At 33.5% G+C, this 26973-nt stretch overlaps 1 protein-coding gene across 2 annotated transcripts; it reads left to right on the top strand.

Annotated features, from left to right (window-relative positions):
- Positions 1-443: 443 nt before the first annotated feature.
- LOC134855455 (lipopolysaccharide-induced tumor necrosis factor-alpha factor homolog) lies at positions 444-4037 on the top strand. 2 transcript variants are annotated; one of them, XM_063871987.1, is made up of 4 exons: positions 444-670; positions 1011-1143; positions 1529-1641; positions 3756-4037. In XM_063871987.1, exons 2-4 carry the CDS (start codon positions 1013-1015, stop codon positions 3905-3907), a joined length of 396 nt encoding a protein of 131 aa, XP_063728057.1. In that variant the 5' UTR covers positions 444-670; positions 1011-1012; the 3' UTR covers positions 3908-4037. The 2 variants fall into 2 exon arrangements, with proteins under 2 accessions (XP_063728057.1, XP_063728055.1); XM_063871985.1 differs by having other exon boundaries at positions 446-581; positions 965-1143.
- The last annotated feature ends 22936 nt before the right edge of the window (positions 4038-26973 follow it).

Here is a 26973-nt window from a genome sequence, read left to right as displayed (position 1 = left end):
GTATTTAAAGTTTTACCAACAAGTTTAATTTGTGGCAGTCTATTGAAAAATAACTTGGGTTAAAATTAATTTTATTTGGCCAATTTCATTTTTATATTACATTGTATGATCAATAACTTTGCTTTTTAACTTTTCAAATTTTAATTTTAATTTCAAATACTTGATTTTCAACAAACGAATTGTTTTTTTTTCTTTTTTGAAGAGGTGTATAATCCTTGCTTTGAGTCGTCAGACTGAGATTTGTTAAATCCATTGTCATTTTTGGTTTGCTCATTTGAATTATGTATAATTCTGTCATTAATTTTTGATCATGTAGTAATAGAAAAGTCGCATGCTATACAAAAACTTAATTGCATATTCACACTCAGCAAGTAAAATAATAAAAATAAATCTATCAGCAATGTTTAATAGCACGTCGAATTCACAACATTATCGAAGCAGCCTTTGAAAAGTGAAGAATTTTTTTTTGCCAAAAACGTAACAGAAGAGCGTGTTTCTTTTCTTTTTGTGACGTTATAAAATCTTTTTCTAAAATTACTCTGCGTCAAACGTAGTTGGCCAGAAAATTTTACCAACAAAGAGTAACACATAAGCTTTCATTGCTGTTTTCCATCCAAATACGTTTCAAATAATAAAATCGGCATTTTTACCATCTCCAACTCATCATTTGGTGAGAAAACAGAATTTTAAAAAATATCTGTCAGCCAGAGAAATTTAATACCTAAGACTTAGATAGAAGTGTCATAAAAGAAAAAATTATCTGGTGAATTTTTTGTGTTCACTTACGAATCAAGCCAGTGCGGGTTGCGAAAACCCCGACCTTCTTTGATCTGGTTGATACAAAACCGATACTATAAAAAACAAATATTCATCAGTGTGATTATATCCAAAAAGATACAAATGTTTTTATACAAAAAATAATATCTTCGAGAAAACGGCATTGACCTTTTCACATTTTATACAGCTTTAATAAGTTATAAACTGACAGATTCCAACTTTACTCAAAAAAGTGATGTCGAGTTATCCTACTCAAGCAAGTGCTCCACCTGGAAGCTACAATTCAGGCTACAGCCAGCCACCTCCACCTTACGGACAGCCTCCTCATCAACAGCCCGCAACATTCCAGTACACTGGAAATTACCAGTAAGTGCCAAACAAAAACAGAAAAAGCCTAATTAAAAAAAAATTTGTGGGGCTGTTTAACATTTTTTTAAAAAAACTTATTGTCGGTTTTGTAATGCATGTCTTAGTTTCCTGTTTTTACTTCAAGCAAGACGCACCAAAGCCCTGAATTTTGCAAATACTGATCAAAACCATCGAAATGATCTAAACAAAAGTACGGCTGTCGGAGTGAAACTAAAAACCTCAAGGCAGGAGCTCTGTTTGAACCTGACGTAACGCCCAAAGCCTTTCTCCTGACTACCGCTGAAATCTTCGAGCAGGCTTTATAATAACTTTGATCGAGTTGTTTGCCAGCGTTTTTTTAAAATTAAACACAACTTTAAAAAGATTTGGGTCTCTTTTGCAGGACTACAACTGTGTTGGTGGGAGGCGGTTATCCGAGTCTGGGCAGTAATCCGGCAACAATCCAGTGTCCCCACTGCAGAGCCACAGTAACTACAAGCGTCAACTATGAGATAGGTAAAAATACTGGTAGTGTTTGCTCTCTTCTACATTCTCAGTTTTTCACTTGTTGTGGTCTAGTTTGTATTACTAATCTAGTTTATTATTTATTGTCGTACTAACAATAAATGTCATATTCAGGCACATATGACATTATTATTGATCAAAAAATTGTAGAGAAAATAAGCTTTTTCGATATAAAAAATCTAAATGACCTACTGAATCATCTGCAAATGGTAAATTGACATTTATCGATTCGAATTAAAATGATCTGGTAAAAGCTTTTAGTTTTCGGTGCTGCGTGCAAAAAAAAAATTAGAAGTCACAAAACAAAATTTATCTGTTTGTTTTTTGCCTTTGAAAATGCAGTCTCGTCAATACTTTTTATAAATAAAATTCCAGCGAATTGAAGTGTTACCGTTAAATGATCTGATATCTTGATTCGTCTATAATTCAACTTTTTCTTGCTCCATTGTCAGTTCTAACAAGACTTTTTTAAAAACAAAAATGGGCGATCTGTTGAGAACATGGGCTTCTCTTGAAAAAAACTGGTTAATTGGCAAACTTTGAAAATCAACAGTTTCAAAATAATGCTAATAAAACATTTGAAAATTGTCGATTTTTCCCTGGTGGACGTCCGTAGAAGGAAAACCCTTATCACACAATTTTTTACACGGCGTCTTTGGGAAAAATGCGGTTCTCCAAAAAAAAACCAAAAATCACCAAAAAAGTTTTTTTTTAAAAAACACTATAATGATTTTTTGATTTCATATGCTAAGGTAGATATAAATTTGTAAAAAACAGGCTTCTTTCAATCACCAAAGTTTTCAAATTAAAAATTATCTAGCCACATAGAAAAAAGTACATTTTTGTTACTTAATTGGCTAAATATATGTGAGAATGTTGAAATTAAGTTACACGGCTAAAATCACCAAATGCAGTTTATCTCCGTGGGAACTTCCAGTCACACTCTGGTTTTCCTTATAACAAAAAATCCTTGGTTAGTGTTTTGGATGAAACAAAAAATTCAAAGCAAAATTTTTAAAAATTTTTCATTCATTGAAAATATGTTTGTTTCATACAATTTCATATACGAAAAAAGCTTATCATACCTTTTTTTAGAAAAAAAAATTGGTTTTGCTAATTTGATAAAATTTTTGTGATAAAAGTAAGGCAAAACGCATGTTAATAAATTCCAGAATGTGGAAATAAATGCTTTTTTTATTATTTCATAGTATGGAAAAATTACTTTTCTTGCTATTTAATTAGTCTTTTTTTGATGTTTGAAATAGTGTGAAATATTATTAGAAGGATTTTTTTTCCTAATATGAAATAGTATGATAAGCGTTTTTGGTCAACCCGGGTTATTCAAATATCTTCACTGAGTTGAGAATCAATTTCTATAAAATTTCTTGTAAATATTGTGAACCCCATTACTTTGAACAAGTCATGTGGCAATATATCTCTACCTACATATTGCCAAATGCCTCGCTCAAAAAAATTAACTTGAACGATTTTGATTTCACACAGGCGTGTTTCCGTAATGGTCGAGAAAAAAGTTTTCAATTATCCCACTTTTCTGTAAAAGTTTACATTGACTCAAAAACACCAAAAAACATCCGAATCAAACACATAATACGCTATTAAACATTATTCTGTTTTCAAATGCTAATTTTTGTTTTCTTTTGTAGAACTGTTTCAGTTAAAAGTTTCGATCTGAGAAAATAAAGAGCGATCTGAGATTTGTAGACATTACCTGTGAAACACGCAATAACTGCGGATTTAAGGGCATATTTTTATTAGCTTATTTTTTCCAATGGGGTACTCTACAAATTCTTGGTGTATGATGATTCGAGAAATCGTTTTGCTTCTAGCGTTGAGCTAACATATTTTTTCATGAGTTTGTCATCTTGCATTATCAAAAAACCTTATCAAACTTGTTCTGATAATCTGAAAACATGCACAACCGCTGTTTTCGATTTTCTCATGGGAACATTTTTCGACTTTAATTATTTTAGGTCGGCAAAAAAGATTTCCAGGCACTCCCGAAACGCTTGGAGAAGCTTTTTTGTCAAAAATAGATGGAGATTTGAAACTCATTCTTATAATTAAAAGCAATGTTTCTTTTTCAGGTATGGGTACCTGGCTGATCGCGGGAGTAATTTTGCTTCTTGGGTTCTGGTGCGGATGCTGTCTCATTCCCCTCTGCATTGACGGGTGCAAAGACGCTGTCCATTCTTGTCCAAACTGCAACGCATATATCGCAAAGAAGTCAATGCTGTGAAAACCAATTCAAATCGTGAAGAAATTTGATTCTGAAGAAGCAACGCAACTTGAACAAATTAACTCATGACAACGGAAGAGAACTTGAATTCGTTATGTGTTTTCAATTTTGAATAGATGTTTATTGAAAAGTATTCCATAAAGTTTCTTAGTTTAAAGAATTCCTAAACGTTTCTTAGTTCAGATCGCTGAAGTTTTTAGTTTCTTTGAAATTGACATATTTAGGAGAAGGCAACAGGTAAAAATAGTTTCGAATGTCAAATTTTATCTAGTCACTTTTCGCTGCCTTTTGTTTGCTTGATCAAAAACAACCAAATTACTAGAATTTGGTGCATGGAAAACGGCGCAACATCAGCAAACTTTGACTATTTGATTTTGAGATTGCTGAAATGGGAGCGAATTTTTAAGTGTTTCGAATATCTTTATAGTAGTTTTCGGTTAATATGGAATTATTTCGGAGCCGGATTGGTTCAACTCATTTTTGAAACAAAACAACGGCGGCATTCGACTCTCCTAAACAAGAAAAAATTTCGTGTCAGATTTTTCAAACAACCTTGCATGTGAAATTCTTTTTGTGTTTGCGCTCAAAGTATTTTAATTGTCCAGATGTAACAATAAAACTGCTTCAAGTTAGTCAAAATATTCTGAAAGAAAGAACCGACCCTTAAGATTTGCAGACAATTTTCTCAAAGTTAGAAATAATCATTGCGTGCTATCCAGTATTTTCCCTAGTCCATCAAGGGAGGTTATCTTGCATGATATTGCAAGATTCTTGCAAAAGACTGTTGTCTTGCAAGATCTTTCAAGATGCAGGTTATCTTGCAAGATCTTGCAAGATCTTGCAAGATGGAGGTTATCTTGCAAGAATCTTGGAAGAGGGAGACTATCTCGCAAGAATCTTGCAAGATTCTTGCCAGATAACCACCCAAAATTTCTGTCTAAAACAAAAAATAACAGAAACTAGGTGCAAAATCAAAAATTCATTCTAGAATGAGAACCCAAAACTTTGTTGAGTTGCTCTGAAGAAAAATTTAATTTTTTATTCATAACTGTTAATTTCAATTGTTAAAACTTGTGCAGATTGTGCTCTCGATGAATCATATGTGTTCTGTTTTGAACGATTCAAATTTTCCCAAAGTCAAAAAAAAAATTCAAGTAATTTCAGAATTTAATTTGTTTCTCCAATCGAAAAAAAATTGATCAATTAATTTTTTAGTTTTTTATTGAGTCTGAATTTATGTCAATTTAATCATACTTTAATTGAAAAAAAAACATATATTTTTCCTAAAACATTACGAGACCAAACTGTGTATTTTGCGAATTCTAAGGGGATTCGCAACAAAGATGCTACCTTTGTTCATCTATTGTTCTTTCTTTCTCTGTGATCTTTCCGAAAAAAATTTAACAGGCTTTGAAGGATTGTCTCTGGAAATTAGGAACAAGCAGACAAAAAAACGTGCACCTAACTAGTGCACAGTTTGGCCTCATAAGGGAACAAAAATGCAATCCATGGGGGTTGAGTGGTTCTTATTTTTTTTTCGTGCTGTTGTTGCTTTTTTTCTGTCTTGATAACGTTTCCGTATTTATTTTTGGCGGCATGACTTAAAGACTCCCTCATTTGTTTTTAAGAGTAATCAACGTAGCGAAGTCTTTTATATAGGTCTTGCTAGTTTTTTTTTCAGGTAAAAGTCTTAAAATATTGATGCACTCAGTTATATATGCACTTTTTGAGATCACTTGAAGTTCATTTGCTGAAAGTGACGTAAAAAGCACTCTTCAAAGATGAGCTTGCAAATGGCGCAAAATTTCGTGAACAATTCGTAGTTTCGAGAGTGGAATTTAATTTCCAGATTTCCAGCAGAAAAAAATTTTTACCTATTGATCCAGTTTTCCCAAGTTTGGCTAATGTTATTAAAAAAGCTCTAGTATAGATCGTTCTATAAGTTCAAAGAGCTTAAAGGGCGTCTATGTTTGTCTTTGAGTTTTGAAAGTTGAGATTTTTTGAACAACGTCAGTTTTTTTTGTATATTTAATTGCGGTCATTACTCTTTTGCAACCTTCGATCGCCTATGTTCTAGGAAGGAGAATCTGTCATCACAAACGACTTCTTCTCAAATGAGTCTCCTGAAGATTTAATGGTGAATCCATCAGTTCATCTCGATTGACGTATTGTGTGAAAAAAAAACTTAATTAAAAAAAACTTAATCTTGTTCTAATCTTTGCTTGTAATTATTTCTTTAAATTTATGTTCTCAATTGATGTAACTTGTGTTTTACTGTTTTGAGAGATTAAGCTTTCTGGGGGCAACCGGCTAGCGAGCTGTGTGTATGTATGCGTAGCTAAGATTGATTCCTTCTTCCACGAACGCTACTTGGTTGTCTTCGCGTGTAAAGCTGTTTTTGCCCATTAATTGTATTTTTTCGGATCTTGCTTAAGAAAGGTTGTCTTCCAAGGAGGTCATCTTGCAAGATTGTGCAAGAATCTAGCAAGATCTTTTAATGATATTAATCCTCTTCAAAAGAGTCTTGCAAGGTTCTTGCAAGATCTTGCAAGATAACCTCCCTTGATCGACTAGGGTTATCAAGGCTTAAAAAAGTTACTACAATAAATTTAATTGAATGTCAACCAAATTAGTTATATGAATATGAATAAAAAGTTGACGTAACTGGTAAACTATGTCTGAAAGCCTCGGTCAAACTTGATCTAAAAAAGAAAAAAAAATTTCGCATCAGAGCCTAGGACTGAACTCAGAATAATCAATAATATGTTGTAAGTTTTTAGATCAATTAATATTTCTTAAGCGTATGATAGAAGTTATGAACAGTTTGATTGAAGGAAAAAAGCTCATATTGCCAGGAGTAAAAACCGAAATTGTTACCCTAGTCGATCAAGGGAGGTTATTTTGCAAGATCTTGCAAGATTCTTGCAAGATAACCTTCCCAAAATTTCTGTCTAAAAACAAAAAAAATAACAGAAGCTAGGTGTAAGATCAAAACAACTAAATAGGTATAGCGTGAAAACAAATTTCAAATCAGAGTTGCATAATTACGCAAAAACATTGGCATTGAAAAGTTTTCAAAATCATCATCTCCCTTTGTTGGTGCTTGAGATTTTGCATAGCAAACAGAAAAAAAACTGGAATTTTTTTTGTCTCAGTGTTTCAAATGGAAAGAGTGTGAAAAAAAAATCACCCTTAGAATATGTCGAAATGTCGAAAGATGAAACAGAAAACTTTGTTGAGTTGCTCTGAAGAAAAATTTAATTTTTTATTCATAACTGTTAATTTCAATTGTTAAAACTTGTGCAGATTGTGCTCTCGATGAATCATATGTGTTCTGTTTTGAACGATTCAAACTTTCCCAAAGTCAAAAAAAAATTCAAGTAATTTCAGAATTTAATTTGTTTCTCCAATCAAAAAAAAATTGATCAATTAATTTTTTAGTTTTTTATTGAGTCTGAATTTATGTCAATTTAATCATACTTTAATTGAAAAAAAAACATATATTTTTCCTAAAACATTACGAGACCAAACTGTGTATTTTGCGAATTCTAAGGGGATTCGCAACAAAGATGCTACCTTTGTTCATCTATTGTTCTTTCTTTCTCTGTGATCTTTCCGAAAAAAATTTAACAGGCTTTGAAGGATTGTCTCTGGAAATTAGGAACAAGCAGACAAAAAAACGTGCACCTAACTAGTGCACAGTTTGGCCTCATAAGGGAACAAAAATGCAATCCATGGGGGTTGAGTGGTTCTTATTTTTTTTTCGTGCTGTTGTTGCTTTTTTTCTGTCTTGATAACGTTTCCGTATTTATTTTTGGCGGCATGACTTAAAGACTCCCTCATTTGTTTTTAAGAGTAATCAACGTAGCGAAGTCTTTTATATAGGTCTTGCTAGTTTTTTTTTTCAGGTAAAAGTCTTAAAATATTGATGCACTCAGTTATATATGCACTTTTTGAGATCACTTGAAGTTCATTTGCTGAAAGTGACGTAAAAAGCACTCTTCAAAGATGAGCTTGCAAATGGCGCAAAATTTCGTGAACAATTCGTAGTTTCGAGAGTGGAGTTTAATTTCCAGATTTCCAGCAGAAAAATTTTTTTACCTATTGATCCAGTTTTCCCAAGTTTGGCTAATGTTATTAAAAAAGCTCTAGTATAGATCGTTCTATAAGTTCAAAGAGCTTAAAGGGCGTCTATGTTTGTATTTGAGTTTTGAAAGTTGAGACTTTTTGAACAACGTCAGTTTTTTTTGTATATTTAATTGCGGTCATTACTCTTTTGCAACCTTCGATCGCCTATGTTCTAGGAAGGAGAATCTGTCATCACAAACGACTTCTCCTCAAATGTGTCTGCTGAAGATTTAATGGTGAATCCATCAGTTCATCTCGATTGACGTATTGTGTGAAAAAAAAACTTAATTAAAAAAAATTAATCTTGTTCTAATCTTTGCTTGTAATTATTTCTTTAAATTTATGTTCTCAATTGATGTAACTTGTGTTTTACTGTTTTGAGAGATTAAGCTTTCTGGGGGCAACCGGCTAGCGAGCTGTGTGTATGTATGCGTAGCTAAGATTGATTCCTTCTTCCACGAACGCTACTTGGTTGTCTTCGCGTGTAAAGCTGTTTTTGCCCATAAAATGTATTTTTTCGGATCTTGCTTAAGAAAGGTTGTCTTCCAAGGAGGTCATCTTGCAAGATTGTGCAAGAATCTTGCAAGATCTTTTAATGATATTTATCCTCTTCAAAAGAGTCTTGCAAGGTTCTTGCAAGATCTTGCAAGATAACCTCCCTTGATCGACTAGGGTTATCAAGGCTTAAAAAAGTTACTACAAAAAATTTAATTACATGTCAACCAAATTAGTTATATGAATATGAATAAAAGGTTGACGTAACTGGTAAACTATGTCTGAAAGCCTCGGTCAAATTTGATCTAAAAAAGAAAAAAAAAATTTTCGCATCAGAGCCTAGGACTGAACTCAGAATAATCAAAAATATGTTGATAAGTTTTTAGATCAATTAATATTTCTTAAGCGTATGATAGAAGTTATGAACAGTTTGATTGAAGGAAAAAAGCTCATATTGCCAGGAGTAAAAACCGAAATTGTTACCCTAGTCGATCAAGCGAGGTTATTTTGCAAGATCTTGCAAGATTCTTGCAAGATAACCATCCCAAAATTTCTGTCTAAAAACAAAAAAAAATAACAGAAGCTAGGTGTAAGATCAAAACAACTAAATAGGTATAGCGTGAAAACAAATTTCAAATCAGAGTTGCATAATTAGGCAAAAACATTGGCATTGAAAAGTTTTCAAAATCATCATCTCCCTTTGTTGGTGCTTGAGATTTTGCATAGCAAACAGAAAAAAAAACTGGAAACTTTTTTGTCTCAGTGTTTCAAATGGAAAGAGTGTGAAATAAAAAAATCACCCTTCGAATATGTCGAAATGTCGAAAGATGAAACAGAAATTTTGCGTATTTGACTATGTTTTCCTGTTTTGATAATAGTTTCTTGGGGATGTGAAAAAATTTTAAATTCGATGAAATTTGAAAACTTCTCTATTTTTTTTCTAAACTTTTTTGATTTTTCTAAACTTTTTTGATCCCACCCATTGCATTTTCGAAACCCAAACAATGTCTCAATTCTTCTTCTTAAGATCAAGCTTGTACGTACCATCATTTTGTCTTGATTTCAAACCTATGACAAAATGATCGTGATTATTTCCCAAGCTTTCGCTAGGTTATATCCTGAATTGTCGAGATTTCATCCAGATGTCTAGATTTTGTCCGCTACTTTGAAAAAACTGACCACTGTATGCCTGTTTTTCTTTAAAATACTCAAAGACGATCAGCGGTACCGGACTAAAAAAAAACGTTTTCTTAAAGGTGAAGAGTGATTTTATTTATTCTTTTTTCTAAAATCTCTTGAACTTCCTTTTCATTCTTTCAAAGAAGGTGATGTATTTTTTGACTGAGTGTTCAGACGTAGAGCAAAAATTTTATTTTTTTTTCTTTTAATTTGATTACGTCCAAAATTTCACTCATTGATTTTTGCTCACCACGTAATTATAGAAAATATTTTCTTCACAATAACGTCACATATAGATTCATAATGAAAAATTAAAAATAGTGAAAATAAATTTAACATCATACACTCAATACACTCATAATTCAAAGCATTATTGAAGCAGCCACTATGAAAAGTGAACATTTTTCTGTCAAATCTTTTGCGTCATTGAATATCGATTGTATTTTTTGTTGTGACGTCGTTATAGTGTTTTCAAAAGCAATCTCCATTAAACATAGTTGGCCAGAAGATACTGCCAACAAATAATACATAAGCTTTTTCGCTGTTTTCCCTCCAAATGCGTTTCATTGAACTAAAATAAATCTATTTATTTACACTGTCCTCATTTGAAACAATAATAAAAACACTTTTTTTCATTCTTTGTTTATCCAATCAAGAGACCTTTTATTAGTATTTAGATTTGAAATTTGGATTTGTCATGGAAAAAAAATTATAAGGTGAAATTTCGTTTTTTTTCCAAAATTTTTTTCAAGAAGCTTGTGTTAAATTTTTTGGTTTCATCTATCTGGTTGAATCTGAAGCGATTTTTTTCAAATAGCATTTTTGTGATGATATCTAAATCGATAAAAATATTACTAAAGCCAAAAGTTGAAAATTTGAGGAAAACAGCTCCGATCTTTTGACACTCTTGGACGTAGTTCAAACTATACTTTTCAAACTTCGGCCTCATGCAAACGTGATGTCGACCTACCCTAATCAAGCAAGTGCTCCGCCTCAGCCAGGCAGCTATAATTCAGGGTATTATCAAGCACCTCCAGCTTACGGGCAACCAATTACAACTATCCAGTACACAGGAAACTACCAGTAAGTAACCTATCAAGACTGCTCCTGCTATATTAGAATGAAACTGTCAATGTCACCACTGCGATTTAAGACAATAATAGAAAAAAAATTTTAAATAACAATAAAAAAATCGAAATTTTTTTTCTACTTTTTTTTTCATCTATTTCAAAAGGACTAAAGTACTGGCCTCAGTTCAGCTTAGACCTCAATAAATTGTTGCCTACGTGTTTTATGTGAATGATAAATTTCACGCGTCAATTAGTCCAAGTCGGGCAACCTAGCAATTTCGGGTTCGCTTAACTTCACTAACAACCACAGATTTTTAATTAAATGATAGCTCTGAACAACGATATCTTTTAGATTGAAAATATTGTTTTCATCAAAAACGCTTTGTTAAGAAAGATGCTTAGTTAAGAAGTCAAATAACGGCTGAAAAAACCAACCCATTGAGTTATGTATGAAGTACTGTGCTCATAGAGTAGTTTCAGATAAGGTACATCGTCTGTTCGTCACGCTATCTTATTTTCGGCCCAATATATTCGTGCAACTGCTTAGTCTAATACCAATCTTAATCTTACTCTCCTAGTCTCGATAGGTTTGCGCCAGTTAGTTCCAAAATGAGAACAATTGTATTCTAAGAATAATTCAAACTGTTCTGTAGGTGAAACTACAAGTAGTTTCAAAATTTTACAAATAAATAGGTTGGTAGTTTGATGGAGTATGATTGGTTAGTATTCAATATTTTAAAGAGATAAAATATCATAATCATAACCAATGATAAATACTACTTTAGATCTGGTTCCACCCATCCGGGGCTTAGAGAGTTTTAGTTTTTCAATGTTTTTATTGTAGTGGAGGATGGATGATGGTATTCTTTTTGAGAAGTTGCGAGCGTATTCTTTTTTCCGATTAGGAAGAAGGATAGGTATCAGTTGCTCCAGGAAGCTGGAATCGTAGATAAGGAATTGTTCTTACACAATGGTTGTTGATCACGATCGTTTCGGGAGATCGTATCATGATTTCTGATTGGTTGTTATGGAGGATCTGGTGGATAGGAACATTGCTACTCTCAATCTCGTCTGTGAACGGCAGGTAGTTCGACTTTTGATGCAGTGTCTGGTGACTTCGATCTGTACGTATACTTGAACATCGAGATGGCCATTGTTCTCTTGCAATGGATTTTCTTTTCTGCGATGCCAAGTCGTACTCTAAATCCATTGAGTGTAGTGATTGTAGGCAGCATGTCAGGTGGGTTTTGCCATTCCATAGTTGGAGTCTGATTGGGTTGTCAAGTTCCCTGCTGCTTGTCTTTGGGCTGTATGTAATCTATATACTGCATTGTTTCATTTACATATACAAATCTTTGTTAATCTTGTTTTTTAGTCATGATCTTGTATTAATTTTTATTGCAAAAACGTTACTTATTAGTTCGGTTATTTTAAAGAGCTACACACACTTGAGTAACTCCCGTCAAAAATAGGGTCGTGGATAACACAAAGCGTGGATGTAGATCGGTGGGTGAGGCCAGCTATAGAGCAAGCTCAGGAAGTCCTCCTCTGGCGGGTTAGGCCAGAAGTGAGGGTATAATTTCATGCTCTCTTTCTGGAAGGTCTTGAAGTGTTAGTTCAACCTTTCATGCTATTTTTTATTACTAGTGTTTTCTTTGTTGTCTTAGTTTTGTCTTTTTCTCAAAAGTCAAATTGTTCATTTTGGGTTCTGCTTTCGACTTTTTGGTGTATTGTTCTTTTGTGTTCAGACTTAAAAAGAGTCTTCAAAAGAATAATTTGTCTAGTTTTAAGCTGGTGTTAATCCAGTTTGGGTACCGTGGGTTTTCTTGTCTTAGTCATGCTGGTTGCGGTTTTTGGTGTTTAAAAAGCTTGCGTTGGTTAGTTTGGATTATAAACTTCCTTTCCGACCGGGTTAAAGGAAAATTTGAAACGTGATAAAGCTTGTTAGAGTTGTTCTCAGTGAAAGTTGAAACTAAAATTATTAATTCAAACAACTCTTTGTCGGAATTTGAATAGAATTTGTGGGCGAGAGAATCTGAAGAAGCGTCTCGGAAAAGGTTAGTACTGCTTTCTGTAATTTATGAACAATTTTTATTAATTTTTTACTTTGAAATTATGAGTTTTACTGCTTGAGTTTGTTTTCAATTGTATGAATAATTACTGCTTTGGGGAAAAGATTATATTTTTTTACTGTTTTTGTACGTGATAATTTTATTGCTTCAATTATTGGATAGTTTAATAGAAGTTGATGATTTGACAAAAAATTTCTGTTTTTTGTTTTGTTTTTTGTTTTGTAGATGACTGATGATTGTGCCTATGAAGAAAAAGAGAGACCATTGAATATGAATGGTTAGTGTTGTTTGAATTAATTACTAAAAAATTGAACTCTTTTTAACTAATCGTCGGTGAAGAAGCCATGGGAAAAAAACATCGTGGATGATATCAGATGAGGTTAGTAGTTTAGCTAGCAAACGAATGATGTGTTTAGTTTGCAGAAGTGGCCAAAGCAATTCGATTGCTTTATTGATGTTGTGCTCTTCAGTGTTAGGTGATTTTTCATACGTCGTGTTTTGAATAAGGTTATATAATTTGTGATTATAGCAAGTGTTATGTATGAATTCTAAGATTGGGACTTCAACGGGCTGGAGGAATTCACGAGGGACAATTAGTGGGCGGGATTCGTCTACATTTAGGAGTTTGGTTAGGGGACAGAAGATATGCATCTGGGTGATGGAATTGTAATTTCGGAGGGTGCCTTGTATTTAGTATCTTTAATACAATAGGTGAAGTTAAGAAGAAATGGTGATGTGTATTTAGAGTTAATGTATTGATATCTATGGTGAGGTTGTCGTGCTGGTGTTTTGAGAGTGTAATGGTGTTGAATGAACTTGTAGTAAGTGTACGTGTGTGTTTGTTTAGTTCGTAACCTGACTTCGTGTGTACAGTGCGGTGTGAGGAAATGAAAGGTTAGTGAAAAGTGGTTGATTTTGTTAAAATATGAATCATAAGCATGAATACTACGTAGTGCTGAGGAGATGAGGTTGTCGTATTTTTTATTTAACATTTTGAGAAAGAAGGTGTATGGAGTCTTGATGAAAATTTTTTCAGTTAGTTGGGGGTTAGCAAATGGGTCGTTGTTTGGCAAAATGTCTTCATTAGGTCGTATGATGTTATTATCGTAATAATCAGTGAAGTAATCATTAGCTTTAGTCGCAGTGAGTTTGGTTAGTGATTGTCTGTATCCTATTTGCGTGAAATGTTTTGTGGTTAGTGCTGTTTTTAGAAGGTAAAGTTGGGTGCTGCATACTTCATTATCATAAGGAGTGTTATATAGATGTAGTGATAGTAGATTAGTGAAGTATTGATTACATGTCCATTAAAATGTAGGGTATAATACACGCTTGTTTACACAATTAGGTTTTTTATCATTGGGGTCTGAATGGAAGTATGTGTTTTGTGGGAAAAATGGTAGACAAATTTGTGGAAATTCTTTTGTATAAGTGTGAAGTGGATGATTGACAAATGTGGCGGATGTTCCTGGGTTAGATGGGAATGGAATATTTGGGAATTTTTTTAAAGGTTCGGTTGTTACTAGAGGATGGGTTTGATGAGGAAGGTGTATAAATTGAATAGGGAGTTGAGGTTGATGGGTTGGATGATGTTATTTATCGTGAGAGTTTGTGAATAATTAGTGTTTTGTTCGCTGATTAGAGGGGAATATCTGGGTCTAACATATGAAATGGGAGAGAAAGAGGAAGGGGGTTCAATTTTGACTTGGAATGGATAGGTTCAAAGGGAGGTTGGGAAAATGTAGATAGACTGGGTTCAAAGTTGGCAAATTCGTCGGGTGTTTCGATACCGGAGTTGTTGAATTGGGAGATAGTGTTATATAATGTTGTGATGGAATAAGTATCTATAAGTGTTAAGATGAGGTGATTGAGGTGGGGGGAAAACAAAAAGTGGGATGATTGGGGAGGTTGTTCTGAAGGTTGACTGGGTGGGAAATTGATCGATGGACGGATCCAACTTGGCGGCTCATCATGGGCTAAAAAGATAGTTGTTCATAGAACGAAAATTAGTGGTATGTGGTTGTTCTATAATTTGCTTATATGTGTCGTCTATGTTGGGTTATTATGTGTTGGATTGCGCTTTGTGGATAATTAGATCTCGAAGTTGTGAGGTCTGTTAGGGCGGTCTTTCTGAAATTTCGTGGTACCAATGACAGGGGTGGTTATGGTTAAGGTTTTGCAATTGTGTAGCTGTAGGCGTTGTATTTGTATCGTATCGTGATTTGTCATACGTGTTTTCTGTTGTTGATAACTTGGTCTTGCATTCTTTTATATATGCCTCTATATGAATTTCATTGATTGATGTTGAGAATATTCCGAAAAATCCTGCAAAAAGTATGCGTCCTACGCTTGCTTCTTCGGTGACTTGTGTATGTGTTGCGCATGTATTGTAGATTCCTTTAAGAGAGTGAAAAAAAATCAAAGAAAAATAAATATTGCGTATAATATAGTAAATCTTTCTAAGATGTAGTAGGGCCATCCTAGAATTCAAGAAGTTTGTTTTTCAAATTTACAAAACTAAAAACATTTATCGGTGATATATTTTATGGTCTGTATTTTTCGCCATTTAAGTAAACGTAATCTTTTATATTTTTGAAACATTCGTTTTTTCTAGTGCGTATATGTCGGAAAAACCTGTTGTTTCTGCAAGTTTGCGTAGGTTTTGATCTATGGATTGTCGTTGTATTGTGTCCATTTTGTGAGTAATTCTCGAAATTATTTTGTCCGAATGTGATGTTGGATGTCTGAATTAGAGTATATGCCGATTGATTGTAAATCAATATTGGGGTTGCGGGCAATAGCTCTAATGCTTTCTGGTGAAAGTTTTTTGAGTGGTTGCATGAGTGTAGAAAGTGGTGTGAGAAGATAGTATTTATCTTCGTCATGGTTTAATTTTACTACCTTGTGGATGTTTTCTGATTCCCATGGGACTGCTGTATCACAAAAATAAGTTCTGCGAGAGGGTTTATCAACAAAATGTTTTTTATTTTTGTAGAAAATTGAGAGTCTTTTATAATATCTTTTATCTTCAAAAACATATGAAGGTGATACTTTTTTTGGTACAAGTGTAATACCATAAGGTACTTCCTTCGTAGCCAAAAAAAATGATCTGTTTCCTGACAATAATTATCCTGCAAAAGGGATTTTAAGTAGTGCTAGTGCAAGTGATTGTAAAATTTGCGTGCGTTCAAGTTCGCATGATTGATGAAGTGTTTCAAGTTCTGTTAAAGACATTTCTTGAAAAATTCTACTTTTTTTGTAATCTTATTTCATGTCTAATTGTATGTCGTAGTGGGTTGCGCCAAAATGAGTCTATTCATGAATGATAGTTCTTGTAAACGTATACTGTCTTTATCTTGTGGTTTTGATTTTCCACCGATTCTCTACTGGGACATATGAACTTTCGTCAGTGTTTGAGTGAGATGTAGCCATTGGATGTATAATTAATTTTCATGTATTCATGTCGAAACTGTCTTCGTATTGGACAAAAATTTCTGAATATTGTGTTTAAAAAGGGGTTTGTTGGAAATACTTGCAAGTTCTGTTTCTGGGTATATTCGGAAACGTGTCAATTTATTTTCTATTTTATGGAAAATTCAAAATCTATAATTATTATGAATAATTTGGGCAGGTTTACATCTTCAAATGGGATTGATTCAATGAAAAATTTTTGAAGAAAGTTTATCATTCTAGCGTGTATACTTGCTACTTGAAATGTGGTACAGGTGTCTTCGGGGAACCAAACGATTGTTGCTTGTGTGCGTGTAGTAGGATCGCAATATCCTCGGTCTTTTTTGCATGGGCGTCTGATTCCTTGATAAATTATATTGTCATCTTTTAAATCACGTTTCAGTTGTACTTTTGTAAGCTGTATTTTCTAATCAAAAAACATTATTTCATGGTATCCTTCATTTTTTGTATCTGCCCTACAACTTGAGGGGTTGTTTATTCCCAGATGTGGTATTCAATTTTTATCAAGGAGATCGTAAGTTAATCTTCCATGTGCACCGTGAAATGGAAATTTGTTATCTAGTCTTATATGACCTTGGTACTTTTCAAGTTCAGCTTGATATGCTGAGTCTGGGAAAACTTGAAAATTTACTAGTTTTCTGTTTTTGCCTTTTCTTTGATGTGATTTTTAATTTTTCATGTTTGTTCTTGCAATCGTCAGGGCTGAGGTGCAATAGTTTTTCGATGTTACTCTGGTAGAAAGATTCATGATCTAATCTGTTTTTGTTTCCATTCGAAACTGAACTTGGGAACAATGTACTTCCTTTTCGGAAAATGTTGCTGTAAATTTTTATCCTATTAGTGTTGTAGCTCGTGCTGTTGAGTAAAGTGTTGCTATTACAATTGTTGTTTCGATTGACTGTGGTTCGGATTCACGTTGAGTAGCTTGGTTTATTGCATATTTGTGTAATGTTTTTGTTGATTTTCTTCACAGTCATAGTGTGTATCTGTATATTATGGCCTTGAATATCTTTCTGAATGACCTGTCGATATTCTAATTTATTTAGTGCACAGTTGTGTAAACTGTGACTTTCGCGATGTTGTCCAAATAATGGAGGGGGTGCTACGAATGTATTCTATACTAATCGTAGTTGTATGTTAGTTTTTGAATTTTCTCTATATCTGGCCTCGCGATTTGTAGGAAAATTTGGAGGAATTGTTGTTTGTGAAATTTGAGTTAAAGAAGGTGTTGAGGGAGGTGAAAGAGTTTCAGGTAGGGATAAAGATGTGTCAGATGAAATGTCTATTGGATCATTTACTAAATTTGGTTCGCCTTGAGTGAAAGCTTGTGTCATCCGAAATGGAAGACGTCCTGTAGTAGTTGGGGGGTTAAAAGGGTTTTCTCTGATTTGCTCAGATGTAGGGGTTGAACCTAAATAATCTGAGCGAATGTTCGATGTGTTTTGTTGTAGTGGAGTCTATGGGGTACTTTGAATTGTACTGGTAGAAAGGTTTACAGGATTTGATGTTGGTGAATGAAGTATGTTGAATTGAACTCTGGGGTTTGGCAAATTTCTATTTCTTCTTGGATGAATAATTTGTCTGTTTATTTCCACCGTGTTTTGGTTTTGACTTTGGTGTCTTGCTCTTTTAAGATTTTGTTGGAGAGTGGAGTATGTTTTATGTATTCGTTCCTTTTGTGGTTCGCATAAAGGTGCTTGGCAAATTACTGGTTCTAGTGGTTCGGACAATCGTGCGTGTCTTTCTTCAAGTGTATATGGATTGTCCTGAAAAGAGATGCATGTTGATGTTTGAGGTTTTTTTTGTGTATTTGTTGCTGTTGTTGGAGTTTCTTGGGATGTTGTTGGTGGGTACTGATGTGGGGGTTGTTGATGAATTTTGGCAACTCAGAGAAAAGAACATTTAAAGAAGTGATTTCTTCATTGAAATATTTTTTCATTTTTTGAGGCTAAATTCAAGTGTGGTCGGATTATATATAGATTTTTTGACAAGTGGGTTGGGTTTCGGCAGTTTTTGAGAAGAGAAAGTTTGGAGGGCTCTTAACTGTCTTCCTGGTTTTTTTGTTATTTATTGGATGATTGGGGGTATCTGAGAGAAATTCGTACTTTAGGCTAATTTAATATTTTTGCCTGAGGGGTTTTTGAGGTCTTATTTGGTACACAATTATTGATCTTTTTACTGCTTGATAGGCGAGGGTTGTAATTTTGAAACTTTGTTTATTTCAGATGTCGATGCTTAGTGGTTTGCTTATTTCTGACCTGGGGGTTGTTTTGTTGTAGTAAGAGATTAGCTTAAGGGTGGCTGTTTGTCGGCTAGAGAAGTCGCGTTAAAAATGAGGTTATGATTCGGAGAAATTTCTTATTGGCTGACTTTGAACTAGTTTGTTCAAGTAGGTTTCAGCATGAACTTTGAGAAAATGTTCGGTCAAAGAAAATATCTTCAAGAGAGAGACAAAAAAGAATTTAAAGTGGTTTTTGAAATTCGACTAATTTTATTATTTTAGATTGTGGGATGAATGTTTTGTAATCTTTTCGTGGCTGATTACGAAGTCGCGATGATTGTCTATGTGAAGAGTTTTCTTTTTGATCTTGTGATATAATTTTTTCTTTTGTTTTTTGATTTTTTTTTCTGTTTGAGGTATCTTTTTGTCGTCTAGGTTTTTTGATCTTTGTTTGAGAAATTCTTTGTCCTTTTCATCTTATGGTTTGGGTGCCCATCAGTGTTTTGATTTTGATTTTGTTCAGAGTTATTCTGAATAATTTTTATTCCTGTAAAAGAGTATAATTGAGTAATTTCTGGAAGTGCGTGCACTTTTGAGTATAAGGTAAAATATTGTTTCGATGTCGAACGATTTCTTTTTTGTTTAAGTCTGTAAGTTTGTATATTACATCAGTGGCTCTATCAATTATTTGATACGGTCCTTTTTGGAGTGGTTGTAATTTTTTTAGAAATTCCTTTTGTTGTAAAGTTTGGAACTAAAACATATGTTCCGATTTCTAAATTTGTAGCTGGGGTAAACCGGGAATTTTTTTGGGAATTAATATTTTGTCTTTGAAACAATTTTTTTGTTACTTTCTGATAAGTTTCGTTGTGTTTGTTGCCTCTGTTTGAAATCCATTCGGTGTGTGTACCGGAAGCTAATTTCAAAACTTGTGGATGATGAAAATGATCTTCATCGTGGTTATGTAGTGTTAGATTGTATCATATTGATTCTTTAGTAGGCTGGCAATAACCTTGTGCATTTTTTGAAACGTTTGCTGTGAAAACTATTGATTTCCGTGGTTTTTGGTTGAAAACCATTTCATAGGGTGATTGTCCTAAGGTTGTTGTGATTTGTGAATTACAAGATATTGGGATTAGTTTTACGTCTGTTGACCATTCAGTTCCTTTAAGGATACATCTAAGATTTTCTTGTAGTGAACGGTTCAAGCCTTCAACTAAACCATTAGTCCAAGGTGCTTGAGATGTACCTGATTTGTGTTTAATGTTAAAGAAGTGGAATAGGGTAATGATTTCGTTGTTTATAAATTCAGTGCCATTGTCTGTAACAGGGATTTCGTGTACGCCGACTTCTGCTATCCAGTGTTCATAAAGTGTTGTATATGCATAATAAGCATTACAATGAGGTACTGGGTTAAGTGCTACGTATTATGTGAATGCATCTACTTTTACCATTATATATGAGTTTCCTTCTTCTGAGGATGGTGAAACTGGTACTTTTGAAATCGAAAGAAATTCTGTGATTGAAATATGAATTTTGTGCTTTAAAATCTTGTTTTTCTGCCATTTATTTTTGGTTTGGATATGGTTTGTTTAATTGACACGTTATGCAATCGTTGCATAAAACTTTTACCCAAATTGGTGCATTTGGGAAATAAAAATTTTGTAAAAAATTTGAGTATGTTTTTTCTGCTCTTGAATGACCTTTAGTGTGTAAAGAGTGAGAGGTATGAAAAGCTATAAGCATCATACTTAAAGGTAAGCAGGGTACTTTGATGTCAGAGATTTGGTATTCTAGGATATCTGTGTTTTCATTGATAGAGGTGTTGATAAATTTTCTCAAATATCTAAGACGGGTTTTGTTTCTAGTATGGTGATATCGGCTTTAAGTGGCTTGGTTTTGTGTTTGTGCCAAGATTTTAAATTCGTAAAGACTGGGTCAAGGTTCTGATGTTTTTGTAACAATTCAAGTGTTTTTTTGGTTATTGGGAGGAAAAGGGTTTCAATTTCTACTTTTATAGAGGTTTTGTATATTGTGGGTTATGAAGGTTAAAAACATGAATGATTGTATATTCTGAATTAATATTTTTTGGGCCTGATAAATTTTTATTATTAGTGAGATTTTCCTTTTCTTTTAAAGGGAACAGATCTTTTTTATATAAGTTTATTTTTGACTGGTTTTTGCTGTGTGTTGTTTTTATCAGTCGTTATTGTACAATTATTAGGTTTAGCCCCATGAAAGATTATTGAAGATAGTTCTTCAAATATTATGTCAGTAAATGAAAACTTTAATTTACTGCTGGTAGTATCCTAAATACAAAAGTTTGATCTCAATTTTGTCGTACTATCATGAAATCAATTGGTGTCTTGCTCTTTTAAGATCTGGTTGGAGAGTGGGGTATATTTTATATTTTGGTTCGTATTGTGGTTCGCATAAAGGTGCTTGGCGAATTATTGGTTCTAGTGGTTCGGACAATCGTGCGTGTCTTTCTTCAAGTGTATATAGATTGTCCTGAAAAGAGATGCGTGTTGATGTTTGAGGGTTGTTTTTTGTGTATTTGTTGGTGTTGTTGGATTTTCTTGGGACGTTGTTGGTGGGTACTGATGTGGGTGTTTTTGATTAGCAATTTTGAAAAATTTTTTGAAAATTATTTATGAAGAAGTTTTATGTTTACTGTAAAAATCTTCAAAAAAAAGGATTAAAAGTATCGTTGCTAATGCGAAGCTTACGATAGCCTTTTTTATACATTTGCATAATGTCAATATCAGGGATGTCAAAAATGTGAGAAATATTATAAAAAGGAGAAAAACATCTGTTCTACACTGAATTGATGTTGGAAATTTAGACAGTTATTTGAAATATGGTGCCTGAAGAGGTGGTCAAGGATTTTGGAGAATTTTTGTTTGTTTGGGCTAGGGAAAAAAATGTTGAAAAAATTGCAAAAAAATATCAGGGTGAGGATGAATATTTCTAAAATGTCGGATATGATAGTTATAAAAGATTTGAAAAAATTGGAAAGAATTGTAAGAGGATTTTTAGAACTGTTTGAGAAAAGAACACTTAAAGAAGTGATTTCTTCATCCAATTATTTTTTTCATTTTTTGAGGCTAAATTTAAGTGTGGTCGGATTATTTATTGATTTTTTGACAAGTGGGTTAGATTTCGGCAGTTTTTAAGAAGGGAAAATTTGGAGTGCTCTTAGTTGTCTTTCTGAATTTGTTGTTATTTATTGGATGGTTGAAGGTATCTCAGAGATATTTGCTTTTAGGCTAAATTATCATGTCCAACTTGTTCTTTAGGCTAATTTAATATTTTTGCCTGAGGGGTTTTTGAGGTCTAATTTGGTGGGAAATTGTTGATCATTGTACTGCTTGATAGGGGAGGGTTGTAATATTGAAACTTTGTTTTTTTCAGGTGTCAATGTTTAGTGGTTTGCTTATTTCTGACCTCGGGGTCTTTTAGGTATAGTAAGAGATTAGCTTAAGGGTGGCTGTTTGCCGGCTAGAGAAGTCGTGTTAAAAATGAGGTGATGACTTGGAAAAGCTTCTTATTGGCTGAATGTGAACTAGTTTGTTCAAGTATGTTTCAGCATGAGTTTTCAGAATATGTTCGGTCAAAGAAAGTATCTTCAAGAGAGAGAAAAAAATGAATTTAAAGTGGTTTTTGAAATTCAATTTTCTTTATTTTTTTAGATTGTGGGATGAAAGTTTTGTAATCTTTTTGTGGCTGATTACGAAGTCTCCAAGATTGTCTATGTGGAAACTTTTCTTTTTGATCTTGTGGTATATTTTTTTCTTCTATTTTTCATTTTTTTTTCTGTTTGAGGTATCTTTTCGCTGTCTACGTTTTATGATTCTATGGATTGTCGTTGTATTGTGTCCATTTTGTGAGTAATTCTCGAAATTATTTTGTCCGAATGTGATGTTGGATGTCTGAATTAGAGTATATGGCGATTGATTGTAAATCAATATTGGGGTTGCGGGCAATAGCTCTAATGCTTTCTGGTGAAAGTTTTTTGAGTGGTTGCATGAGTGTAGAAAGTGGTGTGAGAAGATAGTATTTATCTTCGTCATGGTTTAATTTTACTACCTTGTGGATGTTTTCTGATTCCCATGGGACTGCTGTATCACAAAAATAAGTTCTGCGAGAGGGTTTATCAACAAAATGTTTTTTATTTTTGTAGAAAATTGAGAGTCTTTTATAATATCTTTTATCTTCAAAAACATATGAAGGTGATACTTTTTTTGGTACAAGTGTAATACCATAAGGTACTTCCTTCGTAGCCAAAAAAAAGATCTGTTTCCTGACAATAATTATCCTGCAAAAGGGATTTTAAGTAGTGCTAGTGCAAGTGATTGTAAAATTTGCGTGCGTTCAAGTTCGCATGATTGATGAAGTGTTTCAAGTTCTGTTAAAGACATTTCTTGAAAAATTCTACTTTTTTTGTAATCTTATTTCATGTCTAATTGTATGTCGTAGTGGGTTGCGCCAAAATGAGTCTATTCATGAATGATAGTTCTTGTAAACGTATACTGTCTTTATCTTGTGGTTTTGATTTTCCACCGATTCTCTACTGGGACATATGAACTTTCGTCAGTGTTTGAGTGAGATGTAGCCATTGGATGTATAATTAATTTTCATGTATTCATGTCGAAACTGTCTTCGTATTGGACAAAAATTTCTGAATATTGTGTTTTAAAAAGGGGTTTGTTGGAAATACTTGCAAGTTCTGTTTCTGGGTATATTCGGAAACGTGTCAATTTATTTTCTATTTTATGGAAAATTCAAAATCTATAATTATTATGAATAATTTGGGCAGGTTTACATCTTCAAATGGGATTGATTCAATGAAAAATTTTTGAAGAAAGTTTATCATTCTAGCGTGTATTTTTGCTACTTGAAATGTGGTACAGGTGTCTTCGGGGAACCAAACGATTGTTGCTTGTGTGCGTGTAGTAGGATCGCAATATCCTCGGTCTTTTTTGCATGGGCGTCTGATTCCTTGATAAATTATATTGTCATCTTTTAAATCACGTTTCAGTTGTACTTTTGTAAGCTGTATTTTCTAATCAAAAAACATTATTTCATGGTATCCTTCATTTTTTGTATCTGCCCTACAACTTGAGGGGTTGTTTATTCCCAGATGTGGTATTCAATTTTTATCAAGGAGATCGTAAGTTAATCTTCCATGTGCACCGTGAAATGGAAATTTGTTATCTAGTCTTATATGACCTTGGTACTTTTCAAGTTCAGCTTGATATGCTGAGTCTGGGAAAACTTGAAAATTTACTAGTTTTCTGTTTTTGCCTTTTCTTTGATGTGATTTTTAATTTTTCATGTTTGTTCTTGCAATCGTCAGGGCTGAGGTGCAATAGTTTTTCGATGTTACTCTGGTAGAAAGATTCATGATCTAATCTGTTTTTGTTTCCATTCGAAACTGAACTTGGGAACAATGTACTTTCTTTTCGGAAAATGTTGCTGTAAATTTTTATCCTATTAGTGTTGTAGCTCGTGCTGTTGAGTAAAGTGTTGCTATTACAATTGTTGTTTCGATTGACTGTGGTTCGGATTCACGTTGAGTAGCTTGGTTTATTGCATATTTGTGTAATGTTTTTGTTGATTTTCTTCACAGTCATAGTGTGTATCTGTATATTATGGCCTTGAATATCTTTCTGAATGACCTGTCGATATTCTAATTTATTTAGTGCACAGTTGTGTAAACTGTGACTTTCGCGATGTTGTCCAAATAATGGAGGGGGTGCTACGAATGTATTCTATACTAATCGTAGTTGTATGTTAGTTTTTGAATTTTCTCTATATCTGGCCTCGCGATTTGTAGGAAAATTTGGAGGAATTGTTGTTTGTGAAATTTGAGTTAAAGAAGGTGTTGAGGGAGGTGAAAGAGTTTCAGGTAGGGATAAAGATGTGTCAGATGAAATGTCTATTGGATCATTTACTAAATTTGGTTCGCCTTGAGTGAAAGCTTGTGTCATCCGAAATGGAAGACGTCCTGTAGTAGTTGGGGGGTTAAAAGGGTTTTCTCTGATTTGCTCAGATGTAGGGGTTGAACCTAAATAATCTGAGCGAATGTTCGATGTGTTTTGTTGTAGTGGAGTCTATGGGGTACTTTGAATTGTACTGGTAGAAAGGTTTACAGGATTTGATGTTGGTGAATGAAGTATGTTGAATTGAACTCTGGGGTTTGGCAAATTTCTATTTCTTCTTGGATGAATAATTTGTCTGTTTATTTCCACCGTGTTTTGGTTTTGACTTTGGTGTCTTGCTCTTTTAAGATCTTGTTGGAGAGTGGAGTATGTTTTATGTATTCGTTCCTATTGTGGTTCGCATAAAGGTGCTTGGCAAATTACTGGTTCTAGTGGTTCGGACAATCGTGCGTGTCTTTCTTCAAGTGTATATGGATTGTCCTGAAAAGAGATGCATGTTGATGTTTGAGGTTTTTTTTGTGTATTTGTTGCTGTTGTTGGAGTTTCTTGGGATGTTGTTGGTGGGTACTGATGTGGGGGTTGTTGATGAATTTTGGCAACTCAGAGAAAAGAACATTTAAAGAAGTGATTTCTTCATTGAAATATTTTTTCATTTTTTGAGGCTAAATTCAAGTGTGGTCGGATTATATATTGATTTTTTGACAAGTGAGTTGGGTTTAGGCAGTTTTTGAGAAGAGAAAGTTTGGAGGGCTCTTAACTGTCTTCCTGGTTTTTTTGTTATTTATTGGATGATTGGGGGTATCTGAGAGAAATTCGTACTTTAGGCTAATTTATTATTTTTGCCTGAGGGGTTTTTGAGGTCTTATTTGGTACACAATTATTGATCTTTTTACTGCTTGATAGGCGAGGGTTGTAATTTTGAAACTTTGTTTATTTCAGATGTCGATGCTTAGTGGTTTGCTTATTTCTGACCTGGGGGTTGTTTTGTTGTAGTAAGAGATTAGCTTAAGGGTGGCTGTTTGTCGGCTAGAGAAGTCGCGTTAAAAATGAGGTTATGATTCGGAGAAATTTCTTATTGGCTGACTTTGAACTAGTTTGTTCAAGTAGGTTTCAGCATGAACTTTGAGAAAATGTTCGGTCAAAGAAAATATCTTCAAGAGAGAGACAAAAAAGAATTTAAAGTGGTTTTTGAAATTCGACTAATTTTATTATTTTAGATTGTGGGATGAATGTTTTGTAATCTTTTCGTGGCTGATTACGAAGTCGCGATGATTGTCTATGTGATGAGTTTTCTTTTTGATCTTGTGATATAATTTTTTCTTTTGTTTTTTGATTTTTTTTTCTGTTTGAGGTATCTTTTTGTCGTCTAGGTTTTTTGATCTTTGTTTGAGAAATTCTTTGTCCTTTTCATCTTATGGTTTGGGTGCCCATCAGTGTTTTGATTTTGATTTTGTTCAGAGTTATTCTGAATAATTTTTATTCCTGTAAAAGAGTATAATTGAGTAATTTCTGGAAGTGCGTGCACTTTTGAGTATAAGGTAAAATATTGTTTCGATGTCGAACGATTTCTTTTTTGTTTAAGTCTGTAAGTTTGTATATTACATCAGTGGCTCTATCAATTATTTGATACGGTCCTTTTTGGAGTGGTTGTAATTTTTTAGAAATTCCTTTTGTTGTAAAGTTTGGAACTAAAACATATGTTCCGATTTCTAAATTTGTAGCTGGGGTAAACCGGGAATTTTTTTGGGAATTAATATTTTGTCTTTGAAACAATTTTTTTGTTACTTTCTGATAAGTTTCGTTGTGTTTGTTGCCTCTGTTTCAAATCCATTCGGTGTGTGTACCGGAAGCTAATTTCAAAACTTGTGGATGATGAAAATGATCTTCATCGTGGTTATGTAGTGTTAGATTGTATCATATTGATTCTTTAGTAGGCTGGCAATAACCTTTTTTGAAACGTTTGCTGTGAAAATTATTGATTTCCGTGGTTTTTGGTTGAAAACCATTTCATAGGGTGATTGTCCTAAGGTTGTTGTGATTTGTGAATTACAAGATAGTGGGATTAGTTTTACGTCTGTTGACCATTCAGTTCCTTTAAGGATACATCTAAGATTTTCTTGTAGTGAACGGTTCAAGCCTTCAACTAAACCATTAGTCCAAGGTGCTTGAGATGTACCTGATTTGTGTTTAATGTTAAAGAAGTGGAATAGGGTAATGATTTCGTTGTTTATAAATTCAGTGCCATTGTCTGTAACAGGGATTTCGTGTACGCCGACTTCTGCTATCCAGTGTTCATAAAGTGTTGTATATGCATAATAAGCATTACAATGAGGTACTGGGTTAAGTGCTACGTATTATGTGAATGCATCTACTTTTACCATTATATATGAGTTTCCTTCTGAGGATGGTGAAACTGGTACTTTTGAAATCGAAAGAAATTCTGTGATTGAAATATGAATTTTGTGCTTTAAAATCTTGTTTTTCTGCC

Source organism: Symsagittifera roscoffensis, chromosome 10 (genome assembly GCF_963678635.1).
Source record: "Symsagittifera roscoffensis chromosome 10, txSymRosc1.1, whole genome shotgun sequence".
NCBI lineage: Eukaryota > Metazoa > Xenacoelomorpha > Acoela > Convolutidae > Symsagittifera > Symsagittifera roscoffensis.
This window is presented reverse-complemented; position numbering and strand designations above follow the sequence as displayed.